The 13,478-nt window shown below is 41.2% G+C and overlaps 1 protein-coding gene across 1 annotated transcript in view; it reads left to right on the top strand.

Annotated features, from left to right (window-relative positions):
* fat4 (FAT atypical cadherin 4) overlaps positions 1-13,478 on the top strand; it is a 323,488-nt gene that overhangs the window by 238,840 nt on the left and 71,170 nt on the right. Inside the window, exons 9-10 of the mRNA XM_078211165.1 lie at positions 103-353; positions 5,319-9,686. Of these exons, the coding sequence (XP_078067291.1) occupies positions 103-353; positions 5,319-9,686 (4,619 nt within the window). The remainder of the gene's footprint in view (positions 1-102; positions 354-5,318; positions 9,687-13,478) is intronic.

Genomic DNA, 13,478 nt, shown 5'->3' with positions numbered 1-13,478 from the left:
CTTGACATCATTTATTTCACAAGTTCACTTTACTGAAGCTGCTAAGTGTGAATTAATCCCAATGCATTTACTGAGTTTATTTTATTGTCCTTCCTCTAACAGCTACAGCCTGGTTGGTGGTAACTCCCAATTTTCCATCAATCCATCTACTGGACAAATTATTACAAGTGCTCTGCTGAACAGAGAGAACAAAGAAATGTACAGTCTTATCGTGGTAGCTACAGATGGAGGCATACCTCAAGCCATGTCCAGTTCCGCCACTGTGTTTTTAACAGTTTCCGACATCAACGACAACCCTCCCAGATTTCGTCATTTCCCATATGTTACCCACATTCCAGCACCCACAAATGCAGGTGAGCAACTTTGTCAAAAGCGTGCCAAGGAGAAAGGAAGACATTTTGGAAGCTCCAGCATAGAAAGTGGCCTCTTCAGAGACATTGAAGGAATGAAAGAGTGTCCTGGCAGGAAGCAGGGTGGGATGAAATACAATCAAGGTAGTTGTGGGCATCAATTCATTGATGAACAGCCTATTCCCCAGCAGTGGAGATAAGAAAGCTGAAAAAGGGGAGGGAAAAAGTCAAAGATGGACCAAGTAGATAGTCAAAGTAGTTTGTTACCATTTCTCTGAATTAAGGCAAAATGAAAGCAAATCAGAAATGTTCAAATTAACAGATATTAAACAATATGAAGGGCAGATTACGAGAAAACATTGTAGAAAGTTGACTATCCATTAAGTAATGAAAAAGCAACTAAGTGCATATTGTAAGGATCAATCATGAGCAGTGTTCAGTTAATAGACTTTGAAAGAATTTGACCATCGGGAAATAAAGGTACTGCCTAAAAGCATTTGTAATCTGCTATATTTTGATATATTAGTGCATGCTTCAACATATTACATATCTCGTGTGGTCATGTTTTTAAAAATTATTTTATGGGCAAAGAATGGATAATGTGATTTGTGCTTTAAATCTCTTTGGGATGACCAAGCAAGTTTAATGTGCACCATCCCTCTTTAGTAATTTGTGTTTCTTTATTAGAGATTAAAAAGAATTTAAATTGTTGGCCACCAGCCAAATTAATTTATTGTAATGTATTGCCACTATAAATCAGTGATATTACTATAGCATTTCCTGCAGCCGAGCAAAATCATTTTAACTGTGAATCTAGTTTGCATTTTTCATTTTTTTGTAGGTCATTAGCTCAAACGGACAATTTTAAAGCATCAGTACCATTTTCTGCTCAAACCAACTACTTATAATATGTATTAAGCCCTTGTTATTCTTCTTAAGAACTGTAAGAAATAATATATACTAACCTGTATTGCTTCCTGGGAATTTACTATTGGTTGTCATCTAATGATCTTTTATAGAAAGAACTGGGAATTATATTACGCTTTTCGTGACCTCAGAATTCCTGAAATCACAGTCAACAAAGCACTTTCAAAGTATAGTCACTACAGTAATGTAGGAAACCCATGGCAGCAAGTCGATACACAAGGCCAGATAATCTTTCCTTTTAGTGGTTTTGGTTGATGTTGGCCACAAAACCGGGAGAATCCCCTCTTTTTCTTTGCATAATGCCATGGAATCATTGACATTCACCTGAAAGAGCAGAGAGAACCTGAATTTAACATCTCATCCTGAAGATTGCTCTCATGCAATACCACCATCCTCGGTTCTGTGCTTTAGTCTCTAGAATGAGACTTGAAGCCATGGCAACAAAAGCAACATACGGAGGATGCTGGAAATCTGAAATAAAAACAAAAATGCTGCAAAACCCAGCAGATCTGGCAGCGTCTCTTGAGAGAGAAACAGAGTTAATGTTTGAAGTCCATACGACTTCTTCCGAGCTGATGAGATGGAAAAGTGATAGATTGTATACTGTTTAAAGAGAGGGTGGTGTGGGTGGGAAAAATGACATTTGGATTTTTTTAAAAAGGGGGTCCTGATAGAGGAGAGAGTACATGGACTGAAGTTGTTGAACTCCATAACGTTCTGATTCAGGATCAGGTGTGCTACTACTGAGCCAAGGCTGGCACCTTTTAGTGATTACATAATAATTATTTAATTTTTCAATGTGGAAATCATCAAGAGCACCAAATACTCTTATCTGTTAACATCTAACATAGTAAATGGAAGATTCAATGTCGAGTGAACTTTATGGTATGTGCAGGGGACAATCTGATTTTTACAGCAGAAACGTCATTTTGGGTTCAGCTGAGCAATAGAACTGAATTTTGCCCCTCGCATGCTGATCCTAACATTGGGATGAATTTTGAGTAAGGAACCCAGAAGAATCAGTGGATGTTGGATGTGATCTTCCCCCAGGCGGCCAATTATGGAGCCTCCTTTGGGAGCCCCATCCAATTAAAGATGGCGGCTAGGTTCCAGTGTTGGGCTGTCCAATCAGTGTGCGCACAGTGACAGCCGCTAACTGTCTTCGCAGCGTAAAGTTTTCTTCAGTAGGAGGGAAGCAGGCCACACATTAGTGAAACATCAGGCTACCTGGAGATAGATCCCCTTTGGGAATTACTGCCAGCAAACAAATATAATCCCTCAAATGAGACACCTCCAGGTGCCCAGGAAAGTTCCAGCCATAGGCTGTTCATGTTCTTTCCAGTATGATGCCATGAATCCCCTGCCACTGAATGAGATTGTGCACTTCAACTACACATTTTACTCTTTATTATATTCTCATTTAACTATTAATCTCAGAATCACAGAATTATTACGGCACAGAAGGAGGCCATTTGGCCCATCATGTCTGCATCAGCCCTCCAAATGAGGATTGTGACTTAGTGACTTTCCCCTGTCTTTCCGCTGTACCCTTGCACATTGTTTCTATTTTTAAAATCATCTAATGCTCTCTTGAATGCCTTGGTTCAACCTGCCTCCACTGCACTTCCAAGCAGAACATTCCAGACCTGAACCACTCACTATGTGGGAAAGATTTTTCTAACATCACATTTGCTTCTTTTGCAAATCACTTTAAGCCGGTGCCCCCTCATTATTGATCCATTACAAGTGGGAACAGTTTCTTCCTATCTACTCTGTCCAGCCCCCTCATGCTTTTGAACATCTCTATCACATCTCCTCTTAGCTTTCTTCTCTTCAAGGAAAACAATCACAACCTCTCTAATCTATCCTCATAATTGTTGTTTCTCATCCCTGGAACCATTCTTGTGAATCTCCTCTGCGCACTCTCCAATGCAATCAAATCCTTCCTATAGGATGATGCCAAGAACTGTACACAACACTCCAGCTGAGGCCCAACTAGTGTCTTCTTTAAGTTCAGCATATCCTCCTTGTTCTTGTATTCCATGCCACTATTAGTAAAGTCCAGAATAATATATGCTTTATTAACTGCTCTCCACCTGTCCTGCCAGCTTCAATGATCTATGCACATATACACTCAGGTCCCTTTGCTCCTGCACCCAATTAAGAATTGTACCCCAAACTATATCCATGTTCTTCCTACCAAAATGCATCACCTCACACTTCATCTGCCACCTATCTTCACCAACTTGTGCACGTCCTTTTGAACTTCTCTTCACAGTTTACAATGCTTCCAAGTTTTGTGTCATCTGCAAACTTTGAAATTGTCCCTTGCACGTCAAGATTTAGATCAATAATATATATCGGGGAAAGCAAGGGTCCCAATACTAACCCCTGGAAACTCCGTTACAAACCTTCCTCCAGCCTGAAAAATATCCAATGGCCATTTCTCTGTTTCCTTTCACTCAGCTGATTTTGTATCTATGTTGCTACTGTCCCTTTTATTCCAGCAGCTATAACTTCTCTCTCAAATCTTATGTGGCACTGTATCAAATGCAGTAATGTGCAATGAGAAGACAGCAAACTTATTCAGTGTCCCATTTCAGCTCTACATTTCAGTATTGCTTTCATTTACTTGAGATTACACAACAACAGAATACAAAAATAGAGATGGCACAAAATGAATATTGGCTGTAATTTAGCCTCTAGGTTTATATGTCACAAAATTCACTTGACCATTAATTGTAGGATAAAGAAATATAAACCATTTCACTAAATTTGTCTATTAATCACTCCTATTTATTCATTATTCTATAACATACACCCCTTTTCCTTCTGTCCTAGAGCCACAGGAATATTTAGGACAGCAAAGGCTATTGTGGTTCACCTGAGCAATTCCAACATCTAGGAAATATATTCCACCCTACTGGCCGTCAGCATTCTCACAGACTATTTTTCAAAGCATGCTAGTTCGTGAAGCTTGTTTTTTTACCAGCTTGTATGGTATGAGTTATCAGATTCCAGTTATCAGTTATCTAGCTTTAAAACTGGCCACATGAAAGCATGCTTAATTTTCTACTGCAGTCAGAAATCCAGTAAACTATACTCAATCCTTATAAACTAACAACAAGTCTTAACATTATCCTCGAAGAACATTGCAATTATTTGCATCGTAGGGCTGTTCTTTATGGCATTGTATCTCTTATTACTGTGCACATTAATCGAAGTTTTGCAATCAAGAGCAGAACCTAAAAAAACAAGAATATTTAGGATTTATCCCCACTGCGGTATTCTTTTAAAAGAAATTATTATTTCCATGTTCCACAACAAACGGGCTGCTCCTCACTTGTGAGTTTAACATGTTTCATTTAGCAATCACTTCGTTAATTAAAAGTATGCTGGCTTTTTACAGAAAAGAGACACCGCACTGATCACATTGTCACAGTCATCATTTGTTTATGGTAGGATTTGGGAGTAAGCAAGTGGGATGGATTTATTCTGCTCAGAATGGCTTCAGAGCTTGAACTCTGTATTCTGAAAATGTCAACCCATGTTTCATATGCTGATAGATCTCTTTTTCATTTCTAGCTTTTGTTCAATGAGCATTGTCCAAATGGTTTTACAAATTTGTTGATTGTTCAAAAAGTAATTTTGGTCTCCAAGGACTTTGGGTGTCTATTTTGTTTAAAGCCAAGTTTAAAACCTCAGTCAGCAGTCAGACCACGAACCCAGTCAGTGCAAGAATTAATTGACTATTTCTAAGCCCTATTCTTTTGATCTGGGGCATTCTTCACTGGTGTGCTATAGTGAACTTGAATGTGCTGAAGATCATTATACATTGACAATAATTGTTAATTCTTTTCATTGAGTGTCTCTAATCCAGAAAAAATAACTGATGAGGGCTATTAAGATGTATATCGTTTTCTAATACAGCTTGTACAAAACAACTAATAGGATTGCTATATCTTTGTAATTTTCTTTAACAGAACTACTTGAATTGTGTGCGCATAAACAGACTCCTAAAGTGTATCCTTCTGTATGCAGGTTCATTCGTGTTTGCTGTGACGGTTTCTGACGATGATGAAGGCCCCAATGCAGAACTCCAGTATTCCTTGACGGGAAGAAATGTGGAAAAGTTCCAGATTGATCCAAGTCGTGGTGCTATCATGGCTGCTCAGAAGTTAACTGGAGGCACTGATATAACTGTGACTGTTAATGTTAAAGACAACGGAATGTATCCAATGTCGGACTCCACCACTGTGACAGTGAGGTTTGGAAATGAGGCTGATTTTCCTCAAATAAATGCCGGGCAACAGTCCTTTATATTTCCAGAAGACCAGAAGATTGATACCTATGTCACAACAGTGTCAGCCTCTTCAACAAGGAGTCGTATAAGGGGGTCATTATCTTACTATGTCGCCAGCGGTAACCTTGGTGATGTCTTCCATATTGATCAGCTGACAGGGAAACTTGTTCTCACAAAGCCATTAGATTTTGAAGCTGTTCAGAATTATGTGCTGTGGATTGAAGCCAGAGATATGGGGTATCCTCCCTATTCTTCCTATAAACAGTTGGATATCACTGTGCTAGATGTCAATGACAATGCACCAGTTTTTAATCAGGATCCTTTTGTGGCGAATATAATGGAGAATACCTTCTCGCACAAAGTAGCCACTGTTGTAGCAGAAGATAAGGACAATGGTCCTAATGGTCAAATAGAATATGCCATAGTGGATGGTAACAAAGGCAATAATTTCAACATCAACAGAGAAACAGGTGAGATCAGAAACACTGGACCATTGGACAGAGAAAAGAATTCCCAGTACACGTTAACTGTAAAAGCAACAGATAAAGGAGCTTCTTCAAGGAGTTCTTTGTGTCATGTCATTATCAACGTTTTGGATGAGAATGACAATGCTCCAAGATTCTCACAGATATTTAGTGCTCAAGTGCCTGAGAATGCTGCTATTGGCTACACAGTCACACGTGTTACCACTTCAGACGAGGACACTGGAGTGAATGCTGTTAGTCGGTACTCTATACGAGATGTAAACCTTCCCTTCTCCATAAATTCAAAGACTGGAGATATCACAGTTAGCAGGCCTCTGAATCGGGAGGATGTGGAACGCTACACAGTCAAAGTTTATGCCCATGATTCTGGATGGACAGTGAATACAGACATTACTGTTTTTGTCACAGATGTAAATGATAACGCCCCACGATTTACTCATCCATCTTACTATCTAGATTACCCAGAATTCACAGAGATTGGCTCCACAGTTACTCAGGTAGTAGCTGCAGATCCTGACAGTGGCCTTAATGGTCAAGTATTTTACTTCATAAAATCACAGACTGAATTCTTCAGAATCAATTCCACCACAGGAGAGATCTGCACCAAACAATATATAAAATATCACAACTCCACAGGTTCTAAAAATCTGAATATCAACAGGCACAGTTTTATTGTAACGGCCTCAGACAGAGGTAGAATTCCCATGATGAGTGAAACCACTGTCATTATCAACATTGTGGACAGTAATGACAATGCACCACAATTTGAATCTGGAAAATACTTTACTCCTATTACTAAGAATGTCCAGGTTGGTACAAGATTGATTAAAGTCACCGCAGTGGATGACAAAGATTATAACCTAAATTCAGAAATAGAGTATCACATTACTGGTGGAAATAGTTCAAATCAATTTGCACTGAACAAAAATAATGGTTGGCTGTCTGTTGCTTCCTCTCTGAGAGCCTATGCGAATAAAGTATTTTTAATCAGAATCTCAGCAACGGATAGAGGTAATCCCCCACTCTCCGCAACATCCACTGTTCGCATTTTGGTAACAGAAGAGAATTTGCACACACCTCAGTTCTCTCAGAGCCACATCAGCATCACAGTTCCTGAAAGCCTCGCCACTGGAACAGTCATCAGAACAGTTTCCGCCAGAGATAACGATGCTGATATGAATGGGTTAATCAGATACAACATTTCTAAAGGAAATGAGGCAGGCGTGTTCTCTATTATTAATTCAACGGGTGCTCTATCTCTAGCTGGACACCTGGATTACGAGTTGCAGCAAAAACATGAACTGACCATAAGTGCTGAAGATGGCGGTTGGGTGAAAAGAACTGGCTCCCTGAGCATTACTATTCACGTCACTGATTCAAATGATAATGCACCCCTGTTCAGTCCAGATGAGTACTTCCCAGTTATATCAGAAAATGCCCCGAGTGGTACAACAGTAGTTCAGTTAAATGCCACCGATGCAGATTCTGGAGCTAATGCTGTGATAGCCTACGCAATTAAGACAACTGACAGTGATCTTTTTGTCATTGATCCAAACACTGGAGTCATCACAACACAAGGATTTTTGGACTTTGAAATGAAGCAGAGTTATCATTTGTATGTGAAAGCCTTTAATGTGCCGGATGAGGAGGAGCACTTTAGCTTTGCCAATGTTTATGTGCAGCTCAGTGGTGTAAATGAGTACGTCCCACGTTTTGTGTCTCGACAGTACGCCTTTGAGATCTCAGAGGCTGCTTCAAAAGGCACAACAGTTGGGGAAGTATTTGCAGGTGATCGAGACCTTGGGAATGACGGCATTGTCAGCTACCTACTGGTTGGTAAAAGCAAAACGAAAGGGTTCAGGATTGACAAAAAGACTGGACAAATTTATGTGTCGGGGCAGCTTGATCGGGAAAAGGAGGAACAACTTTCCTTGCGGGTTCTGGCTAAGAATGCTGGAAGCATCCGTGGATTTGATGTTGATGAAGTCTTTGTGAATATTACTATACTGGACGCCAACGATCCTCCTATTTTCACATCGGAGGAGTACACTGTACAGATTAATGAAGGGGCTGCGCCCGGAGCTCATATCATTTTTGTAAGTGCCTTTGACTCTGACTCTGTCCCCAGTTGGAGCAGATTCACTTATCACATTGGAGCTGGAAATGAAGAGGGTGCCTTTTCTATCAACTCACAGTCTGGCCAGGTTTCAGTGGCAGCAGAACTGGATCGCGAGTCCATTCCCATATACAACCTCTCTATATTAGCTGTTGATTCAGGGGTGCCTTCAGCCACAGGTAGCACCTGTTTACTTGTCAACCTGGAAGATATTAATGACAATGGACCTACCTTAACATCCATGAGTGGAGAAGTTATAGAGAACCAACGTGCAGGGGCTATAGTGATGACACTTAATGCCACTGATCCCGACCTTCCACCAAACCAAGGCCCTTTCACCTACCATTTGCTCAGCACAGGCCCTGCAACCAGCTACTTCAGTCTGAGCTCTGGAGGGATCCTTACGACAACCAGAGAAATTGACAGAGAACAAATCAGCGATTTCTACTTGTCAGTGGTTACCCGTGATTCTGGCACACCACAGATGTCTTCCACGGGAACAGTGCATGTCACAATACATGATCAGAATGACAATCCATCTGAGCCCAGAACAGTAGAGATATTTGTTAATTATTTTGGGAATCTGTTTCCAGGTGGGATTTTGGCCAGCGTGAAGCCCCAGGATCCGGATATATTGGATACCTTCCGCTGTAACCTGACAACGGAGCATGCAACTCATTTTAACATCCCCGCACATACATGCGACCTAAATTCCCAACCAAGATCGACAGATGGAAAATTTGATCTGATTGTCCATAGTAGTGATGGGCTGCATGGTACTGTAAACAGCAATGTCCATGTTTTCTTCACTGGATTCAATAATGTGACCATAGACAACAGTGTCCTTCTTCGTCTGAATATTGCAACTGTCAAAGATTTTCTCACCAACTACTACCTTAACTTCCTGCGCATCATTAAGTCTCACCTCTCCGGGATGGCAACTGCACTGCAGATCTACGGTTTTTATGAACTGAATGGGAAAACCTATTTAATGGTAGCTATAATGGCAAAACGAACTGGCAATCAATATCTCAGCCCCAGTGGGGCATCCACTTTTTTTGAGAGCATTAAGGAAACTGTGTTCAGACAGAGTGGGGTGCGAATAGATTCCGTGGACCATGACCCGTGCACTCATGACCCGTGTCAGAATGGTGGAAGCTGCGTGAAAAGGCTTGCCGTTGGCTCATCATTGCAAAGAGAGGAAAGTGTCCCAGTGGTCATTGTCGCCAATACAGCTCTGGAACCATTCATCTGTCGATGTCTGCCCGGGTATTCCGGACATGCCTGCGAAACCGACATAGATGAGTGTCTTCCATCCCCTTGCCACAATGGTGGAACTTGCCACAATTTAATAAGTAGATTTTCATGCACCTGCCCTGGAGGGTTCATGGGAACCGCTTGTGAAAGGGACATCAATGAATGCCAGTCAAATCCCTGCAAAAATGGTGGAACTTGCCAGAACTTTCCAGGAGGTTTTAAATGTGCTTGTAAAGCTGGATATACAGGTATTCCTCTTTTAATCATTTACTCAGTGATTGTTATTATGAAATACATACATTACTTTGGATCTAAATTTAGTCATTAAGATTCTTGGATATTTTGTGTTTTAAATAATAACACTGAGAACTAACGTGCCGTTATACTGTGGCAAGAGATGCAATGATACAAGTCCACAGAGACAAATGTCCACATGGTTAATTCCTCCGAGAAGTCAACAAGTGAATGAGCAAGGTATTTTTCTCAAGCTGCTGAAGGAAAATTAGAAAAATCGCCAATGTTGCCCACCCTTACAGACTAGGTTAGGGTGATCACAATGGCAATCACAGATTGTCAGTTGCAGACTTACTACTAATTCTCCATTCTGAAGACAGGCCATAGAATCCATACAGTGAAGAAGGAGGCCATATGGCCCATCAAGTCTGCATCGACTCTCCAACAGAGCATTTTACCCAAACCTACACCCCCCTGTCCTACTCCCGTAACTCCATGCATTTGCCCCCACAATTCCCCCTAACCTACACATCTTGAGACACTAAGAGGCAATTTAGCATGGCTGATCCACCTAACCTATACATCTTGGGACTGCACATGGTGCAGGAAGCCTAAAGAGGGTGGCAGAGTATAACCTAAAATTGATCAATGTTATGATGCACTAAAATACTGTTCAAATATGAAGTAAACGTTACCTAAACTGTCGAAATGGAGAAATTGCGGCTGCCATTGGGTGATAGATTGTTCACCATTCCCCACAGAGTGAGTTTCCAGTTACACTAGTTTACTCCGTCAGCAAAGATCCTAGTAAACAGGAAGGAAGCGTGGTCATCTCAGGTTGCTCTTGCATTCCTTTGATGGCTGGTTATAAAATAGCGCTACCAGAGAGTTGGAGCCAATTTGTACTGTACAGGAAAAAGATCGAATGATCTTAACAATATCTAAAGATGTTTCTAATGCAGCAAGGATTAAATAGCCATTAATTAAATTGCAGAGAATAAAAACTCCTGGTGTAAGGGGTAACATCTTGGCATGCGTAGAAGTTTGGCTAGCTAACAGGAAACAGAGAGTAGGCATAAGTGGGTCATTTTCTGGTTAGTAGAATGTGATGAGTGGTAGCCTGAGGGATCAATGCTGTGGCCCCAACTCTTCACAATTTATATAAATGATTTGGATGATATGGTTGCTAAATTTGCTGATGACACAAAGAAAGGTAGGTAAGTAAATTGTGAAGAGAACATAAGGAGTCTGCAAAAAGATACAGATAGGTGAGTGGTCAAAGATCTGGCACGTGGAATATAATGTGGCAAAATGTGAGGTGATCCCTTTTGACAGGACGAATAACAAAGGAGCATATTATCTAAATAGTGAGAGATTGCAGAGCTCTGGATGTCCTCATGCATGAATCACTAAAAGGTTAATATGGAGGTGCCACAAGTATTTAGCAAAGCTAATAGAAAGTTATCGCTTATTGCTAAGGGAATTGAATCCAAGAGTAGGAAGGTTATACTTCAGCTAGCCAGCTCATTTGGTGAGACCATATCTGGAGTAATGTGTTTAGTATTGGTCTACATATTTAAGGAAAAATGTAAATGCATTAGAAGCAGGTCAGAGAAGGTTTACTAGATTAATAACTGGAATAGGTAGGTTGTCTTGTAAGAAAAGGCTGGACAGGCTAGGCTTGTATCTGCTGGAGTTGAGAAGAGTAAGATGCGACTTGATTGGAAAGTATAGGATCCTGAGCGGACTCGACAGGGTGGATGTGGAAAGGATGTTTCCTCTTGTGGGAGAATCTAGAACTCAAGTCACTGTTTCAAAATAAAGGGTTGCCCATTTAGGACAGAGATGAGGAAAAAACGTTTGGAATTCTCTTCCATAAAATGTGGTTGAAGCAGTGTACCCGAATACCTTTAGACCAGATGTAGATAGATTCTTGATAAGCAAGGGGGTGGAAGATTATTAGTGGTAGCCAGGAATGTGAAGTTGAGATCAAAGCCAGTTCAACCATAATCTAATTGAATGGTGGAGCAGTCTCCAGGGATGGGTGGCCTATTCCTGCTCCTAGTTCATATGTCATATATAAGTCACGTTGATTTAACTACCCTAGTCAATTTTAAATGTAAGGTTCAATATTTGTTTTTTGTTGTGAAGTTACTAGTGATTGATAGTAAGGAATTGATTCTTCAGACTGTTTATGCCAACATAAGGTGAGGTGAGAGTGACAACCCTTGACATCAAGGTCGCATTTGACCGAGTGTGGCATTAAGGAATCCTAGCAGAACTGGAATCAATGAGTATCGGGGGCGAAACATTCCACTGGTTGGAGTCATACCTGGTACAAAGGAAGATGGTTATGGTTGTGGAGGGTCAGTCATCTCAGCTGCACGACATCTCTGCACTCAGGGTGGTGTCCTAGGCTCAACAATCTTCAGCTGCTTTATCAATGACCTTCCTTCTGTCATAAGGTCAGAAGTGGGAATGTTCGCCAATGATTGCACAATGTTCAGCACCATTCACGACTTCTCAGATACTGAAGCAGTCCATGTTCAAATGCAACAAGATCTGGAAAATATCCAGGCTTAGGCTCACAAGTGGCAAGTAACATTCGCGCCATACAAATGCCAGGCAATTTCCATCACCAATAAGAGATACTCTAACCGGAAACTCAACTGGACTCACCACATTAACACAGTTAGGTTACAAGAGCAGGTCAGAGGCTAGGAATACTGCAGCAAGTAACTCACCCCCTGACTCCTCAAAGCCTATCCACCATCTACAAGAAGTCTCACAGCACCAGGTTAAAGTCCAACAGGTTTATTTGGTATCACGAGCTTTCGGAGCGCTGCTCCTTCATCAGGTGAGTGCAGAGTTGGTATCACAAACACAGCATATATAGACAGAAACTCAATTGCAAAATAATGGTTGGAATGCGAGTCTTTAACAGATAAGACAAGCATTCCAACCATTATCTTGTAATTGAGTCTCTGTCTATATATGCCGTGATTGTGAACCCAACTCTCCACTCACCTGATGAAGGAGCAGCACTCCGAAAGCGCATGATACAAATAAACCTGTTCGACTTTAACCTGGTGTTGTGAGACTTCTTACTGTGCACATCCCAGTCCAACGCCAACATCTCCACATTATGACCATCTACAAGGCACAAGTCAGGAGTGTGATGGAACACTCCCCACTTGACTGGATGGGTGGAACTCCAACAACACTCGAGAAGCTTGACACCATCAGGGACAAAGCAGCCCACTTGATTGGCATCTACAAACATCTACTTCCTCCACCATCAACGCTCAGTAGCAGCAGTGTGTACTATCAACAAGATGCACTGCAGCAATTCACCAAAGATCCTTAGACAGCATCTTCCAAACCCATGGCCACTTCCAGCTAGAAGGACAAGGGCAGCAGATTCATGGGAACATCACCACCTGCAAGATCCCCTCCAAGCCACTCACCATCCTGACTTGGAAATATATCGCCATTCCTTTGCAGTTGCTGGGTCAAAATGCTGGAATTCCCTCCCTAACAGCATTGTGGGTCAAACCCACATGGACTTCAGCGATTTAAGAAGGCAGCTCACCATCACCTTCTCAAGGGCAATTAGGGATGGGCAATAAATGCTGGCCAGCCAGTGACGCCCATGTCCCATGAATGATTTAAAAATAACTTTTTTTGCACTTATTTATGCCTGTCGGGTCATTTTGGAATCCTACTGACTTTTGTTGAGCACCTCAACATTTTCAAAAAACTTAAATAAGCAAGTAGATGTCAATGTTTTATTTTAATCTGTAGTT

This window comes from Mustelus asterias, chromosome 1, assembly GCF_964213995.1.
Source record: "Mustelus asterias chromosome 1, sMusAst1.hap1.1, whole genome shotgun sequence".
In the NCBI taxonomy this organism is placed as follows: Eukaryota; Metazoa; Chordata; class Chondrichthyes; order Carcharhiniformes; family Triakidae; genus Mustelus; species Mustelus asterias.
Note: the sequence above shows the minus strand (reverse complement) of the source record. Positions and strands in the feature narration are given on the sequence as shown.